Source organism: Thermothelomyces thermophilus, chromosome 1 (assembly GCF_000226095.1).
Source record: "Thermothelomyces thermophilus ATCC 42464 chromosome 1, complete sequence".
Lineage (NCBI taxonomy): Eukaryota > Fungi > Ascomycota > Sordariomycetes > Sordariales > Chaetomiaceae > Thermothelomyces > Thermothelomyces thermophilus.
In genome coordinates this window covers 4,988,813-5,004,782 of record NC_016472.1, presented here as the reverse complement: position 1 = coordinate 5,004,782, position 15,970 = coordinate 4,988,813, and the positions used below count along the sequence as shown (strand labels likewise).

General features: G+C 55.9%; 5 protein-coding genes across 5 annotated transcripts; 2 read left to right on the top strand and 3 right to left on the bottom strand.

Moving 5' to 3' along the window:
* Window positions 1–75: 75 nt before the first annotated feature.
* MYCTH_2296784 (uncharacterized protein) lies at window positions 76–7,374 on the bottom strand. The gene has a single exon (XM_003659519.1). The coding sequence runs from the start codon at window positions 7,069–7,071 to the stop codon at window positions 442–444; it is 6,630 nt and encodes a 2,209-aa protein (XP_003659567.1). The 5' UTR covers window positions 7,072–7,374; the 3' UTR covers window positions 76–441.
* A 253-nt stretch (window positions 7,375–7,627) lies between these two features.
* Window positions 7,628–9,375, top strand: MYCTH_2296783 (uncharacterized protein). Its single transcript, XM_003659518.1, has one exon. It carries the CDS (start codon window positions 7,727–7,729, stop codon window positions 9,287–9,289), a length of 1,563 nt encoding a protein of 520 aa, XP_003659566.1. The 5' UTR covers window positions 7,628–7,726; the 3' UTR covers window positions 9,290–9,375.
* On the bottom strand, window positions 9,376–10,923 carry MYCTH_2296782 (uncharacterized protein). Its single transcript, XM_003659517.1, has 3 exons — window positions 10,617–10,923; window positions 10,481–10,559; window positions 9,376–10,418 (listed from the first exon to the last, which is right to left on the bottom strand). The coding sequence occupies exons 1-3, from the start codon at window positions 10,733–10,735 to the stop codon at window positions 9,462–9,464; spliced, it is 1,155 nt and encodes a 384-aa protein (XP_003659565.1). The 5' UTR covers window positions 10,736–10,923; the 3' UTR covers window positions 9,376–9,461.
* An 843-nt stretch (window positions 10,924–11,766) lies between these two features.
* MYCTH_2296781 (uncharacterized protein) lies at window positions 11,767–13,757 on the top strand. The gene is made up of 8 exons (XM_003659516.1): window positions 11,767–11,968; window positions 12,049–12,082; window positions 12,146–12,240; window positions 12,299–12,320; window positions 12,383–12,479; window positions 12,537–12,548; window positions 12,617–12,785; window positions 12,842–13,757. Exons 1-8 carry the CDS (start codon window positions 11,936–11,938, stop codon window positions 13,715–13,717), a joined length of 1,338 nt encoding a protein of 445 aa, XP_003659564.1. The 5' UTR covers window positions 11,767–11,935; the 3' UTR covers window positions 13,718–13,757.
* Window position 13,758: 1 nt separating this feature from the next.
* On the bottom strand, window positions 13,759–15,646 carry MYCTH_2296778 (uncharacterized protein). The gene has a single exon (XM_003659515.1). It carries the CDS (start codon window positions 15,190–15,192, stop codon window positions 14,296–14,298), a length of 897 nt encoding a protein of 298 aa, XP_003659563.1. The 5' UTR covers window positions 15,193–15,646; the 3' UTR covers window positions 13,759–14,295.
* Window positions 15,647–15,970: the final 324 nt, after the last annotated feature.

Genomic DNA, 15,970 nt, shown 5'->3' with positions numbered 1-15,970 from the left:
GGGTTCGAGCATGCTGGTTTTCTGATCCATTCACCCCACGTAACCAATCCAATGCGCCCAATTAAATGTTGATCCCGGAAGGGCCCACTTCGTTTCTCGTGGCGCGCACGGCGTTGTGAACGGCGCCGATACCAGTGTGTACAGTACGTACCTCGTCCCCAACCACTGAGTTCGAACGTTCCAGCAGCAGGGGGAACAAGCCAGACCAGGAGCTTTCGTCTTATCGAGTGCCCTGTCACACCGTGGTTGTCGAGTTTCTCACCACTGCATCTGCTTGGATTCATGAGACCATGGGCCGTCTGAAAGTCAAAGACACAATCAATAAATACCTAACCGTCCCTTCGCGTCCACATACAGTACATTACCATCCAACAGCTGTCTTCTAAGAAATCAGGGGGACCAACACGTGACACACTCGCCTGTCATCTATTCCTCCTCCTCCTACTCCTCCTCCTCTTCCTCGCTCTCGTCCACGTCCATCCCTTCTCCAACCATGACAGAGAAGGTAGGCTCCTGGTCGACTCCAACATAGCTGTCACTCATCAAGAACAGCTTCAGGTCATGGCGGCCAGGCGTTGGCACGGTAAACTCGAGCCTGAGATTGAGCTCCCGCCCCACGGTTACCCGCTTGATGGCTAGCAGGGTCTTGGAACTCTCCTCGCCAACCACAAGCCACCAGTTCTCCGTCTTTTTGCCCGGGTAGAACGGCGCGTGTACCGTGGGGTCGAACTCCTCATCCTCGCCCAGCTCGCGTTCAATGTGGATCTTGAGGTACGCCGGCTCGCCCGCGCGGATGCTCTCCTTGTCTTCCACCTCGAACTCAAGCGAGATGTCGGGGTACTTGGTGTTGGTGAAGTTGGCCGCTTGCGCCAGCTGCGCCTGGGAGAGGCCGAGGTCTTTGACGAGCGAGCCGTAATCGGGGTTCTCATCCGGGTTCATCTTCTCCATGAAGTCGAAGATATCCCTAATGCCGTGCTTATTCGCTGCCTTGACCACCTCGGGCGTAAAGTTGGGGATCTGCTTTAGCGGGCTGTCGCGGTCCCACATGGCCTGCACCACCATCTGCGACATCTCCATCGCGTTCATTGCGTTCAGATGGCCTTCGGACGATAAGATATCGACAACGGCGCTCAGGAGACTGAGAAGTTTGGTCAAGATGACCTCCTGGTCCTTGGAGAGATCAATTGGTAGGTTCATTCTCGAAAAATGTGCCTGAACCAAGACGAATGCCTTGAAATGAACCGAGTCATAGGCGGGATCGCTCATCTTCACCGGCACGTTGTCGTAGATGCGTCGAAGGATAGCCTCCTCGTGGCGCCTCATCTGGATCGACTCAAATTCGGTCGCCGATGTCACAATCTCGAGAATACCCTTCAGCTTGTGACTCTGCTTGAGCGACAGGAGGAATGTCTGCATCGTGATATACGAGATGTTGTAGTAGGCGGCGATCATCGCAGCATTCTGTGGCGCAACCGTTCCGTCGTCCTCGTCCATGTCGATGATATTGGACTCGGCCAATTCCCGCAATGTCTCCTCGACCATGTCGGAGAGGTACTGGCTCAACCCCTCGTGCGTCGGGTCTGTCAGACCATAGTAAGTTGGGTTCGCAAGCAGACGCCTGTAGAAGTATGTGAAGGTGGCCCAGTTGATAGCGTCCTCCCCGGACTCAATCATCTTGGTGCTGATCTCCGTTACGAATGCATCATGGAGGAAGTTGTTGAGATGAGACTCGACCGGCAGCGCCTCGTTAAGGAACTTCTTGTAATACTCACGCTTCACGGCTGGAAGCATGAGGACGCCGCGGCTACGCCCATCCTTGGATGGTTGCACGGCCTTGCCGAACATTTGCAGTACTTCGCTCAAAGGGTAGTCGACATAGCGATGTTCCCTGCCCTCGAAGTACTGAGTACCCATGACGACAACCAAGTGTGCTGTGCAATCAAGCTCCCAACAGACATCGCGCGAGGCAATAAGAACTTGGATAGCCCCGTTGTTGTAGAGGTGCTTGACAATACGCCTGTCGCTCTGGCTGAGAGCTTCGTGGTAATAGCCCACCCCGTGGGAGAGAGCCTCGGCGAGGGCCTCCTCTTGGACTCTGTCAAGAAGTTTCCTCAGTTGGTCCACGTCAACGTGCAGGAACCGATCCTCGTCGTCATCTGCGAGGCAAGCCGTGAGCAGATCGCGGGCCGTAGCCCTGGTCTGCTTTCGGCTGGGCACGAAGATGATGGCCGGCTGGTCCGCAGACATCTGGGTAACGGCAAGGTATGTCGGCTTCGCCATGGCGAGCATAAGAGACGGGAAGTGAGGAATGGTGTATGACTGAATGTGAAGCTCCAGCGGCACCGGGCGCACATGGGGGCTGAAGTTGTAAATGTCGTGCTTCTTGGCGTCGATCCACTCGCCGACGTCGCGGGCGTTAGCAAGGGACACGCTGAGGCCAACAATCCTCATCGGGAGCTCCGTTTGCGTTCGGATGTAGTGCATCCGAGACACGATGATCTCGTAGATGTACCCCATCTGACCGCCGAGCATGTGCAGCTCATCCGCAATGAACAGCTCCACCGTCTGAACATTCTTTCTCCTCTTCCACTGCCGGGAAAGGACGTCCCACTGGAGAGGGGTGGCGAGAATCAGGTCTCCCTGCTCAAGCAACTTGAGGTCACTGGACGTTTCTCCCGTAAGCTTCACGATATCCTTGCCCCCGCGGAGATTCGAGAAGCGCTTTTGCCACTCCTGGAACCGTTGGTCCACCAGTTCTTGGAAGGGAGCGATGTAGACAGCCCGCCCAGGTTCTCGCTTGGCCCAATGGCGCAGGAGGGCAAACTCTGCACAAACCGTCTTGCCGCTGCCCGTTGGGGCTGCGACCAGGACATTGTGATCGGTGTTGTATAGGGAATTGAAAGTTTGTGTTTGCACCTTGTTAAACTGTTGCCAGTCTGGATAGAGGGCAGCGTAGTCCTTAGCCTTGAGAGCAGACACCGGGAGGGGCTGCAAGTCGAGCAATTCTGTGTGGGGGGGGAACCGTTCTGGCAGAATGAGCTTCTGGAACGATACCGCCATGCGAGTCTCGGAGTGCATCCACCGATCCGAGATGACCGATATGAAGTAGTTGGGTGGCATCGGCTCCGAGATGGGAACCGTGAACTCGACAATGTGCTCGTTGGCCTCCACTTCAGCGTATTCCTTGCGCAAAATGAACTGGTCGTGGTAGAGAATGTCTTCGCCATCGCAATCCTCGACGATGATCCAGAAGCTTTCCGAAAACCCATGGACATCAACATCCCACTCAAAGTTGGGTGTAATGGTCAGCTCGACACGGAGCATCGATCTTGTCATGGGTTGCACGTTTGCCTGGATCTCGACTCGAGGGAACTTGGCGACGAGCCCGCACACGGTCTTCCCAGCCTTGGGCAAGCCCAGCAGCTCCCCCATTCGAGGAGGGTCTAGATCAAAGTAGCTGCTGAACGGCACCTCTATCCTCTCGGCTTTCCGCACAATCTCGATTGGGCAATTGGGGAACTGTCTAAGGGGTGACATGGTCGGCCACATCCTCTTCTCCGCCATCTTGCACAAGTTGAGGGCGAGCTTGGCGACAGAGGCCCAGCCTTTCCTCAAAGCAATTTCGAATATAGCCCTGAGAATGCGACCAGCTGATTGGGTGACGTAAACCATGTCCGCCATGAGAGCCAACCCCTCGAGCTTCAGGCGAGAGATGTAGGCTTGGAGAAGCACGTTAATCTTGGCCGTCGGTTCCTCAATGCTCTCCTTGACAGGGACAGGGACCCGGGCAAGGATTTTCGCAAGCTCGAGCTTCTCTTCTTGACGGACCGGAATATATTTGAACTCGCCACTCTGTGCAAAGACGCGGAAGAGTTCGATATCGTTCATGGACGGCTGAATCAACTTGTTGTATGTGTCCATCGACGAGTATGTGATGTAGTAGTGGGACGCAATGCGCCCGAGCTCGGTGGACTGCATCCTGCCCGTCTTCTCGTCGTATTTGATCAAGTTGGATTTCTTCAAAACCATTGCAGCAGAATGGATCAAGTCGACCCGCTTCTGTTCCAGGGCTGCGTCGTCCTCGTACTCGGGGCCGACGCTGTACAGGCCTGGAGAACGAAGCATCCTGACAAAGAGGTAGGTGTAGCCCAGCCACTCCACGCCCTCATCACGACTCCGAACGTTGCCAAGGACAATTTCGGCGTTGAGGTTGTCCACAAGTTTGCTCGCCAGCTGGCTCTCGATTGGCAGCTGCTGGTTGAGCAACGACAAGTAATATGGTATCTCCCCGTGGGTGGTGATGATGATGCCCTCGCCATACTTATCGAATTGGGGACGGCCTGCGCGGCCAAGCATCTGGAGAACATCCTGAGGGCTCAGCTCGACCCAGCTGCCCTTTTCCGGAGAGTAGACCTGTGTGCCCTTGATGATGACGGTATGAGCAGGCAAATTGACACCCCAAGCAAGGGTTGCCGTGCACACCAGCACCTGGATGTGCCCACTCGCGAAGAGCTCCTCAACATCGGTTCTGTCCTCTCGGGTCATGCCGGCGTGGTGGATTCCGAAGCCATACGGCAGAATGTCTTTGAGATCCGTGTTGTTAACCGAATTGGCCGCCTCGCTCAAGACCTCGCGGGTGCCGGCATCGTGCTTGAGGATCTGGTCGATGGTTTCCATTTCCAAAGCTTTGTCGCGGATGTACTTTGCTGTTTTGGCTGTCTCCTTCCTCGAGTGGACAAACACCAGCATCTGGTGCCGATTCTGGCCAACATGCTCGAGAACCTTCTGGTACGTGATGTCGTTCATGGTCTTGAGCTGCTTGATGGCTTTCCTTTCTGTGACACCAATGAACTCTTGGCGCAAGGGGCAAGGGCGGTACGAGCCGTCGAAGTGGAACATGCCCTTTTCGAAATCAACGCGGAGGAAACTCGCCACATCCCGATAGTTGGGCAGCGTGGCTGACAGGCCGACGATGCGAACTGGTTCGCCCGTCTGCTCAGTCCGCCGGATGGTTCTGCTGACGATACTCTCCAGCACGGGGCCACGGTCGTCGTGCAGCAAATGGATCTCATCGATGATAATAAGCCGTACCAGGTTGGTGTACGAGATGTCAGTTGCTTTTCTCGTGATAACGTCCCATTTCTCAGGAGTCGTTACGATGACCTGGGTCTCGGAGATTTGCTGCTTGGTGAGTTGTCGATCACCTGTCAGCTCGGACACCTTGATACCATATGGCTGCAGCCTCATCCCAAAGTTTCCAACTTGCTCCTGGACAAGAGCCTTGAGGGGGGCGATGTAAACGATCTTGAACGCATCCAAATCGATCTCTCCTCTGCTATTCCTGTTCTTGCCGATCTCCCGGAGTATTGTGAGCATTGCAACGTTGGTCTTGCCACTTCCCGTCGGAGCGCAAACGAGCATGTTGCCGTCATCCAGGAATGCCGTGGAATAACACTTGGATTGGATCTTGTTGAGCGACTTCGTGGTGCTGAACGGCAGCCGAGCCCACTCGGGCATCTCTGTAATCGGGATATTCTGGTCACTCGGGTCGTTCCGCGGCTTGGGCTGGGGGACGTGAACTTCCTCGTATCCTTTGAACGTTCGCTTTACCGTTCCTTCTGGTAGCTTGACCCTTGGGTTGGTCATGAGGTGGTTTCCTTGGTCGAAGACAAGGTTCTCCAAGTTGATCAGCTTCTTAGGTTGGAGTCCCCCGACCAACTGTCCTTCGGCTCGCTCTTCTTTCTGAGGCTGCGCGGCTTCGAAAGCGCCCTTATCTATGTCCATTTTGATCTCCAGCTTGGGCTTCTTCTGGTCGTCTTTGGGCTTGCCGTACAGCTCATCAAGGATCCAGCGCAGTCCTTCAGAAGCCATTTCTCGCTCGATCGTCTCGCGTTCCTCCCGGTCTTCGGCCCTTGCTAAGCGCGTGAGCCACACAACCTTCTCTCGGTTCTCGATGAGTTTTTGCACAATCTCATGATGCTCGTACTCAAACAGCTCCATCAGATCGTTTTCGATATCACGGAGCTGCTTCTCTTCGCCATCGGGTTCGTCTGGCTCTCCCGACAAGATCTTGAGAGCTTGGACGGTCTTATCGTGCTGGGTGTGGGGGTCGGGATAGAGGCGGCCAATCTGGCGTTGCAGCCAGTATGCATCAATATCCCGGGCAGGAACAAAGTTCTTCTCTTGAGACTTGTCCTTCCCCTGGGGCACGGCATCTATCACCATGGCCTCACCGTCCGCCAGCCCCGCCCCTTCGCCATCACGGTCCAAGCCTTCTCCGTCTTCGTCAGCAACTTCTTGGAGATCTGGGGCTTCTTCCTCCTCTTCCTGGTCCTCGTCTTCTGAGGACTCGTCCCGAACGACGTCGACCATTCCATCGTCATCTTCCTCATTCTCGAAGTTGACAGCAACACCTTGCCGACCGTCAATCTCGTCCTCGCCGGCGCGCTTCACATCCTCCATGTCCTCATCTTCGTCTTGCGCATCGTAATCCGTGATCTTTTTCCCCAGGTTCACCAGCTCGTTGAACTGCTTAGGGCTCATCGAGACGCCCAGAATGTCGTCAATCTCCTTCTTCTTATCGAGGTCTTTCATATCGTCGTCTTTCAGATACTCCAATGTCGCGTCGGCAGCACTCCGCACAACCTCGTGGGGAACATCGCCAAGGTGCTCTGCCACTATCGTCAAAATGAGGTTGAAGGCATCGCGGGTGGGCTGCGTCCGGGGTCGATACCGGATGCCTTCAATCAGCGCATCGGCCCCGGAGAGGATACCACCGCCACGGGCATCCGCCTTGCTCTTCTGCTGCTTCACGTGTTGCAGGACGTCGGCGCCTTCTCGCATGCTGCCGCGCTCCACATCCGGCATGGCGCTGGTTTTCTTTGGCTTTGGCGCTGTGCCCCGGTTCACGCGCGTGCCCATATCCTTGATGGACAAGCGCCCGGCCAGCGACTCTGGATCCCCGGTGGGCTCGTCGGTTCGCCTCGTGACGAACCGACGATCCGCCTGGAGGACCAGGTTGGACATGGCCGAGTACTTGTACTGCGAGACATCGCGGTGGTAGTCGGACATTTTGAGCGGCTTTTGCTGGGGTATCACAGGTTGGGCGAAGAATGGGAGGAGCTTGTGGTCGCTGTCGCGACGATCTCTTCGTTTCGATTATCGCCGCCGCGTCGGTTCTGCCTGCAGTTGGTGGCGAAGATCAGTCCAACCCTGCCCAAGCCACTATGTCGGTCTATGTAGCGGACAGGCAGATATCGCGATGCCACATCGAGGAGCTTGGGATCGAGGGCAACGGCAAATTGGGAATAATTGGTGTTGCCGATGGGCAAAGTGTTTGGACAAGGAAGAGTTGGCGTCGCGAGTGGAACGTTGATGCTTGCCCTGCAGCTTCACCTGGCGGGCGGGCCGGAAATTTTTGGGTTGTAAGCAGCGACGGCCTTTGATTGGCTGCTGGGATACACCGGTAGGCGTAACAGGCAGGCAAGCCCGAGCGAGCCTCAAGTACCTCTGTCGGGGAGCCACAGGCACCCAAAACACACCCAAACAGTGGGTCTGGCTACAACTACAGTACGTCCGTACAGGTATCTTGCCTGTACCGCCAGAGAACAACCGGAGCACGTGCAGTGTGCTGTACTTTCAGCATGGGGTTCCCTGACCGACACTTTATCAGTAAGGGACGGCATTCCGGATCAACAATCTCAGCAAGAGCTCAGAGCAGTCGAGAATGGGGTCAGCAATCGAGAACACGCTCAAGGACATCCAAAAAACGCTCGAGCCCTACATCCGACCAAGGGAGGAAGTAGCACGTATAAGACAGATCTTGGCTACCCATCTCAACTCATGCATCAAGGACGGAGATGCAGTCGCGCCTTTGTCGCTCGTTGACACGAGGCGGGTTGAACTATCCCCGGCTGCCCAAGGGTTACAGAAGGAGTACCTCGAGGCGTTGAACGCCAACACCAGGGCCAGACAGGAGTTTGCCGCGTTTTGTCGCGAGCAGAGGCGACCAAAGACACAAGCGTCCGACACCAACGACCAAGACGTCGACCGTCTGCAAGAACATCTGGCTACTATCCGCCTCGGGCAGAGGCGCGAGAAGCTGCAGGCCATTGAGAGGGGGCTCAACGCGCTCGAGCAAAAACCTGCGGCATCACCCAGCTTCCTCAAACCCGAGGAAATATTCCGGGATTCCAGGCCCCTCCCAAACATTCCCATGGAGCTGATGAACGGCATCACGCTCGAAAAGGCGTCAAATAGCCCGCAGCTAAAGGATCTGCTGGATCGGCTGGAGAAGCGTGTTCTGCAGGCGAAGCTTTTACTGAAACGAGAGGAGCAACTGTTGGAGAAGGTCAAGTCACGCGCCACATTGAGGCCAGAGAACGTGGACGAGGGCGCCAAATTCGAGGCACTGAACAGGACGAGGGCCGAGCTTATCAATTGGATAGAGGCCGAGCTTGGGAAGGCCACAGGAGAGGACAGCGAGGCAGAGGGCCAGGAGATCCAGAGGCATACCTCTCATACAGATTTCAACATGGAAGAACAACTCGCCAGCATCAAAGAGAAGTACGCGCAGTATCTTGAGGCACGCAAAACTCTCCTTCAGCTGGTCAGTCAGCAGCCTCAGCCCCTCGTCGCACCCCCGCCCAAAGAGGACAGGCGTCCAGCACCAGCAGAGCCCAATCCCGCGCCTACCGCACATCTCCTGTCTCCGTACCTTGAGCAACTACTTCTCATCTCCCGCGAGCAGAAGGGACTCATTGCTCAAAAATCTCACATCAACGGCACCATCTCCAATCAGCTCAAAGAGAACAACCAAGCGCTAGACCTCCTGGCTGAAGAGAGCCAACTGATACCGGCTCATCCGATGCCCGGAGCGGGGCGGGCCAATTCAGCATTCGCCGAGGCGACATCGGTAACCGGAAAATGTGGCCTCTCCGACCGAGTTAGACCCTGGGTATTTGCTGCCGATTCTGCCAAGATAGCTACGCTCGAAGCCGTAGCTGAGAAGATCGAGGAGGGGCAGATCGCCCTCGAAGGGTCTATGAGTGCACTGGGAGAAGTCCAAGAGCTGCTCGGGCAATCACCCGAGGGCGAAGAAAAGGGCGGACGAGCTAGCACCGCCGAGGACAGCTTACGGCTTGTTGAAGGACAGGGTCCCGAGAAGACGGCCGGCGCAGAGAGACAGACTCGCCGAGAGGCGGACAAGCCGCCAGCACAAACTAGGACAGCGTGGGACATGTTGGACGGGAATCTCGGGCTTCTGCGAGCCGAGAAAGATGCCCCTTGATTTGCAGAAATAAATAAGCAGTTCCCGTCTTTATCCTCCGCCTGCTCCATTAACGCCTGTGACTTTGTGACCGTTTCATTTTGAACTCTGTCCCAAACTTCCTCGCCTTCCCTCTTTTTTTTTTTTTTTTTTTTTTTTTTTTTTTTTTTTTTTTTTTTTCCCGGCTCGCCAGTTACCTTCCAGCCATGATGCCCGACACGCGGAGTGCAAGATCCAATATCGAAAGGTGCTCGTCCGCCCCATCCACCAGTCTCTTGTCGATTTCGGAGAATACCAAGACGATCTTGTTCTTCTGGGCATCCGTGATTGTCTCGTCGTAAACAATAGCTTGGTGAAGTTGTGACAAGGTTTGTCCCGCGCTCCATCCGTCCGCTACCATGTCTTCCACCACCTTGGCAATAGCCTGGTATGTCTCGCCAGCAGTCCGAGGTCGCATTGCCTGAACCAGCTTCTGAATCGTGTCGTCTGGAATCACACCGGCAATATCCTCTACGACTTTGGCCGTCACCGTTTTCTTATCCACATCCATCTTGTCACCTTCATCCCTGCCACCCGCCGTCGCCGCGCTGGCACCGACCAGTCTCGCGGCGCTCTGCAGAAAGGTGATTGCCTTTCTCAGGTCACCATCGCTGCACTTGATGAGCGCGTCCACGGCGCCATCATCGATCGGCACCCCCTCCAGCTTGGCAATATCCTCGAGCCGACGCCGCGCGTTCCCTTGGTCGAGGCTCTTGAACCTGAACTTGCTGCAACGGCTGGCCAGCGGGTCGATGATGCGCGTGACATAGTTGCAAATGAGACAGAAGCGCGTTATCTTGCTGTACGTCTCCATGGTTCGGCGCAGGGCGCTCTGGGCATCTTGCGTCATGCTGTCGGCCTCGTCGAGGATGATGATCTTGAAGGGAGGGCACGGGTAGCGCGACTTGTAGCCCGGCGGGGGGTTGGTGAGCTGGGTCCGGGCAAAGTCCTTGACCTTTTCGCGCACGATCGAGATGCCGCGCTCGTCCGAGGCATTGAGCTCCAGGACACGGGATTTCATCAGTTCCGGGCCGTACAGCTCCTTGGCCAACGCGAGGATTGTGGAGGTTTTTCCGGTGCCTGGGGGCCCGTAAAAGAGCATGTGTGGGAGCTGCAAGTTTAAAAACGCATGAGCCAATAGGTAGTAGTGGGAAAGCGGTGGGCTACACCTACATTGGAGGCTTGCAGTGTCCGCTCCAGGACGGTGATGGTATGGTCTTGAGCCGTCACATCGCTCAATTTCTTGGGTCGGCTAGGCGGTATCAATCAGCATCTTACATCGCGGAACACGGATAAAATGGCGTGGTACTATTTCTCAACCCAGGGTTGCGCTCTGGCGTTCTCGTTGGTCTGCTTCTCTGTGCTGGTCGATGCTGTCCCATTTGCAGCTGCGGCCTTCCTGGCCTTGAGGTCGAAGAAATTTGACATGACAAGTTGCCGGTCTACTGCTTGCGGTTCGGTTGTCGAATGGGTCCACCGGCAATTCAAATATTGAAGGGAAGCGGTTAAGGAGAATGACGATGGTCGGTGGTTTCGTCCTCAAACAGAATGGTTCTGCGCGAGCGCAAGCACTTTACGCGTCTCGTGCAGTGCAAGACGCGACAGGGTTCTAACGGCCGCGCGACGTCAGCCCCTCGTCCAGCGCCCCACGACCTGCCACTGCCCCCACCCCATCCCCATGTCCTTGTTGGTACGGAGCACTGGGGCCAAATATGGATTACTGCGTACCCACGAATACCCAGTATTTCAATCCCCCGTTGAATCAGGAACCTTGGTATCTCGAGATGAGGTTACGAGGCGTCGACCACTGTTAATATGTTTATATCTGTCTGAATTGCCTGGGACCTGCTTAAGGTACCTGCACTGCTATTGTATGTATGTATGTATGTACCTATCTTCACCCATACTGCTTAAACGACCGTTAGGTGAGATGGGTTGGGTACCTAACGTATGTATGCCAGTACGTTATAATGAGCGAACGTTTCCTCGAAGAGGACACCACCATGCCCTGGAGCAGCAAACTCAGGTGCCGGAAGCAGAACGATAATCAGCTTTGGACAGGATCCTGCATAGTCTTTGAACAAGCCACAAGATGTAAAGAACCCACACGAGCCTTGCAAGTCAGTCTTGGTTTGGGACTCACACAAAGACAAGACTACACTGGTCTAAACTGATTTGGGTTTGTTCGGCAACGTGGGCCTGAGGAAGCCCGCATCGGCATGGCGGGGAATGTGAGGTCTAAGTCAACCGACAGGTGCCCGCCCCTTAAGGGAAAGCATTCCATCCAATTATGGAAACCCCGGGGGTTGCCTGGGGATCTTGGGTATTATGGTACCAGGTAAAGTACCTAGAGTTGCACGCGGAGAGACCGCCACGGCCGCTTCACCCTTGTTTGACCGTGGGGTCTCCGCCCGCTTCCAGGTCCCGCTTTCAGGTCCCGCCTTCAGGCCAGCCGCAGCCATTCTTTCCAACCGATGATCCTGTCGCCATCGCCTTCTTCAACTTCAGTTCTACCCTCCCACTCCTGCCCACATCTTCTCCAGCGACCTCCTCCGGAACCGACCGGTCGACCGCTCTTCTCGGTATCTCTCTACCTCTTCTACGAGGAGCCATCAGTGAGCTGCTGCAATGGCGGATCAGTCCATCTTCCGAATCACCAAGGTGGGTCCTGCGCGTGCCTGCTTTCTGCCTGCGCGGGGTTATGATGTTGACCTAGATGGCGATGCCATTCCGGACTGCAGGAGTTAAGCGACCTTCAAAAGAACTCGGACCTTTGTATGATCTTCCCGCCTTCTGAGCCAGACATTCAACCGCTCGGCTAACTTGCTGCCCTCCTAGCGCTCGCCGTTGCTTGCCGCGACATCGACGTTCGGAATGTGAAAGCTCTCATTATCGGACCGCACGACACCCCCTACGAGTTCGGGTTTTTCGAGGTACGCCTGAAGGTAACCGTTCAACGAATATCTGGTCAGTCTGCTAACACGGCAACAGTTTGATTTCAAATTCAACAAAGGTACACCACCCATTCGCGCAGAGGGTTGTTCGTTCTTCCAGAACGCTGACACGTTCTTTTAGAGTACCCTCGGAAGTCGCCACAAGTCACGGCGATCACGACGAACGGTGGTCGGTCAAGGTTCAATCCCAATATCTACGCCAATGGCAGGGTGTGCCTGTAAGTTGAATCCCACTCTTCACCTCAGTGCGCGACGTAGACTGACCAGCGTTCCAGGTCAATTTTAGGGTAATTGGCCGGATCCCCGTGCGATCGCACATGATTGTTGTGGGACCGATGGCTAACTTCTGCACCAGGACATGGCGCGGGGAGCGGGGAGAGGAGTGGTCTGCCGCACAAGGCCTGGAGTCAATCCTTTTGTCCATCCAGAGTCTGATGTCCGCAAATCCTTACGAGAATGAGCCCGGCTTTGAAGATGCCAACGAGCCATCCGACCAAAAGCACCAGAAGGATTACATCCAAAAGGTGGTTCTGATTCTGGGTTGCAGTCTAAGGGGTGTGCGAAGCTAACTGGTATGCAGATTCGTCACGAGACGCTCAGGATTTCCGTCATACAACGGCTCGAAGAATATCTCAAAATCGGCTCCGACGGGTCGGTTCAAGCGCCCGCATCTGCGAAGGGCGAGTATGATCTCGACATGGATACCGTTGAAGACGAGTCGAGCGTTCCATTCGAGCCGTTCAAGGATCTGTGCAAGCGCAGGTTCCTGTGGTACTACGATTCTTACCTTGCGGCCGTGCAGAAAGGCAAGCAAGAGGTCAAGGACGGCGAATACTTCCAGCGGATGCCCTTTGAAGGCTCGAGCAACACCCTGGATGGCAAGTTCAACTACAGCGAACTGGAACGACGCTTGCACGCGATAAAAAAGGCCCTGGACGAGGAGACCGAGTCATGGGCGGCGGAGGGACTGGTGGCGAAGGCCAAGGAAACAACCGTTGCGGTTAACCTCCAGCGCCAATTCGAACAGATTGTCGAGCATTTCAAGCGCTCAGGCGCCGCACACAATCTGGAGCTTGTGGACGGCAATCCGTTCGTCTGGATGTTAACATATTTCGGAAAGCCGATGACAAACCTGGACGGAGGTCTTTTCCGGGCGAAGCTGTGCTTCAGTCCCCGATTCCCCGAGGAGCAGCCTCGTGTCAAATTCGAGACGCGCCTGTTCCACCACCGGATTGCTGCCGATGGCACGCCGTGCTATGTGGCTCCTGCCAGCCGTCGGGAGGATGTCAAAACCCATATTGAAGCCATCATTGATGCATTGGAGGAGGAGCATCCTCCTTACGACCCCAGAACGCTGGTACATCCCGAGGCTTTCAAACTGTACTGGGGCTCACCCGAGGACCGACGCGTCTACAACCGCAGGCTCCGAAGATCGGTCCAGCAATCGATGGAGTAAGTGTATTATTATATCATGAAATAACCATGACAACACTGGCTAATCTCAGGTAGGGACTTCTGAAGGAGCACTATATCCATTCGCGTGTCTGCATTTCTTCTCTCGACTTATCGATACATGGCATTAGCTGGTTGGGTCTAAAGAACCCCAAACCAAGCCGTTTGGCGTTCGGACACGGGATTGGGAGGCGAGGCAGGGTCAGTCTTGATGGAGTTATGAGTAGGCGGTCCGGTTTTGTTTTACAGGGTGTGATGATAATCGACGATCTGGTCTCTCTGCAGAAGAATAGCACATGAGGCTTCTAGCTTCATTTCAGCGAAGACGCAATGAGTAGATATCCATGTTTGTGAATCCGGATTTGGCGCGCGATACGCGCTGAGCACTCTATGTCTGCCTACAGAATACCCAATACCACCATGCGGCCGTTCCCATGCGCCATGCGCCATGACCTGAAGAGGGATTAGATAGGATTTACCATAATTCTGGATCTTTCCCTGACTGCACGCCCAGACTCAAGCGATAACAATCCGATATCCCAAAACGCCATGCTACAAACCCATGCTGATCGTTCATACTCATCATACACTCTCATGAAGATCTTGCTTGTTGAAGGTTGGGTCGGGGGAGGGGGGGTGAGGGCGGCTCTCAGCGCTTCCCACCTTTCCCCTTTTCTCCAGCTTATCCCTCAAGGGGTTATACGGAGCCGCTACCCCGACCAAACGCCGCGGTTGCTCGCCGGCCGTGGTGGCACCCCGACTCTGATCCGCGGCGGACCCGCCGGCTTTGAACTCGTAGGTTCCCCCTGGACCCAGGACCATGGGCGATCCGGGCGTCGGGGCAACGACTTGCTCGGCATGGAGCTTGTCGAGGGACTCGCCCACTACGCCGTACTTTTCCCAGTTGATGGGCGGGCAGCGGACGACGTTCTGCGGCCGGGGGAGTCGCTGCCACGGCTGTGGTTTGGCGGCGTCCGGGTCTGCTGCTGCCGCGCTCGGTTTTCGCTTGCCTTTGGGTTGGTTACCTCTGGTGGGTGCCGCGGCGCCGTCCGCCGGGGGTGTGCTGCCATCGGGCTTGGATTCGGATTCCGGCGTCGCTTCCTGCCTGGCGCTCCCGTCCTGTTGCTCGCCCTCGTCCGCGTCGGACTCGGAGTCGTCGTCCGAGTCTTCCTCGGCCGGCCCGCTCGCCCGTGTTCCCGAGAACAAAGGGTCCCCTTCGACCTGCACACGCCCCGCCGCCAGATCGGCGGCGAAGGCCTGGGGGTCGGCGAGCGCCGCATCCCTGGCCTTGCTCAGGGACCGGATGTCGGCCGTCGCGCGCGCGCGCTGGAGTTGTAGGATTGATATGGCGCTCTTCAGCGCTAGCACGTCCGGGTTCGAATCGAAGTCGATGGGCTGCGCCGGCGGAGGATCGATGCCGACCTGGTCTGTTTGGCTTGTGTGGGTCAAAATTGGCCGGTCGCGGGCAAAGTCTGGCATTGTGTTGTTTACTGCTGCTGTTGTTGCTGTTGCTGTTGCTGTTGCCGTAGAGGCGGGCTGCGCGGGAAACTGTGCCGACTCAAGGGTCGGCGTGATGGGGCTGATTTCGGGACGCGACGGCGATTCCCTCCCTGACGAGACTGATGTGCGACGGTTCCCTGTGGTGGGCGGTTGGACGTCGGTGGCGATTGTGAGCCCCGGCATGGCCGCGGGTGTTATGCGGTGCTGCATTCAGTTACTGGGTTTTCTAACGAAGGGAGGTCACGCCAGAGAACGGGTTTCTCCAGCGCGTATCTGCAAGTGGACGTTGTCGCAGAAGCAAGCAGCCCACTCTCCTCTCAAGTTATTAACCCCGCCACCCGAAACCGCTGCCTTGAGTTAACGGATAAGGCTGGCAAATCAGCTGAAGTGGGGTGCTTCGGGATGTGGGTCCTTGCCTCGTATGGAAGCTATTGTAATCTGCTTCGTGGGGTAGGCCTTTGTGTGGGGCACCGCGGAGAAATGTACGGAACTACCAGGTAAGCTCCATCACCTCGCCCCGGGCCCAAATGGTCGTGGTGGTATCGCCCCAACCGTGGAGCCAGCTTCCGCAGTTCATCAGAAGAATGGTTAGACGCTCCCATCACTTGTTTTTCCGGCCGACCCATGCCAGGATTTAAGTCCCTTAATCTCGATATTATAATACATAACTATCCCGTACTCCGTCGAACTGAGCCGAGAATCTCAAACCCTAGATCTCGATTCTTGGTAGGATCCAGATTCTTGTGACGAATGGGCT

Excerpts from the sequence above, each read along its gene's own strand:
- MYCTH_2296784 (XM_003659519.1), bottom strand. The coding sequence starts at position 7,071 with ATGTCCGACTACCACCGCGATGTCTCGCAGTACAAGTACTCGGCCATG.
- MYCTH_2296783 (XM_003659518.1), top strand. The coding sequence starts at position 7,727 with ATGGGGTCAGCAATCGAGAACACGCTCAAGGACATCCAAAAAACGCTC.
- MYCTH_2296782 (XM_003659517.1), bottom strand. The coding sequence starts at position 10,735 with ATGTCAAATTTCTTCGACCTCAAGGCCAGGAAGGCCGCAGCTGCAAAT. Across the intron at positions 10,560-10,616 it reads CAACCCTGGGTTGAGAAATA|CCGACCCAAGAAATTGAGCG; the intron begins GTACCACGCCAT and ends GATACCGCCTAG. Across the intron at positions 10,419-10,480 it reads GGACACTGCAAGCCTCCAAT|CTCCCACACATGCTCTTTTA; the intron begins GTAGGTGTAGCC and ends TTAAACTTGCAG.
- MYCTH_2296781 (XM_003659516.1), top strand. The coding sequence starts at position 11,936 with ATGGCGGATCAGTCCATCTTCCGAATCACCAAG. Across the intron at positions 11,969-12,048 it reads CCATCTTCCGAATCACCAAG|GAGTTAAGCGACCTTCAAAA; the intron begins GTGGGTCCTGCG and ends TCCGGACTGCAG. Across the intron at positions 12,083-12,145 it reads TCAAAAGAACTCGGACCTTT|CGCTCGCCGTTGCTTGCCGC; the intron begins GTATGATCTTCC and ends CTGCCCTCCTAG.
- MYCTH_2296778 (XM_003659515.1), bottom strand. The coding sequence starts at position 15,192 with ATGCCAGACTTTGCCCGCGACCGGCCAATTTTGACCCACACAAGCCAA.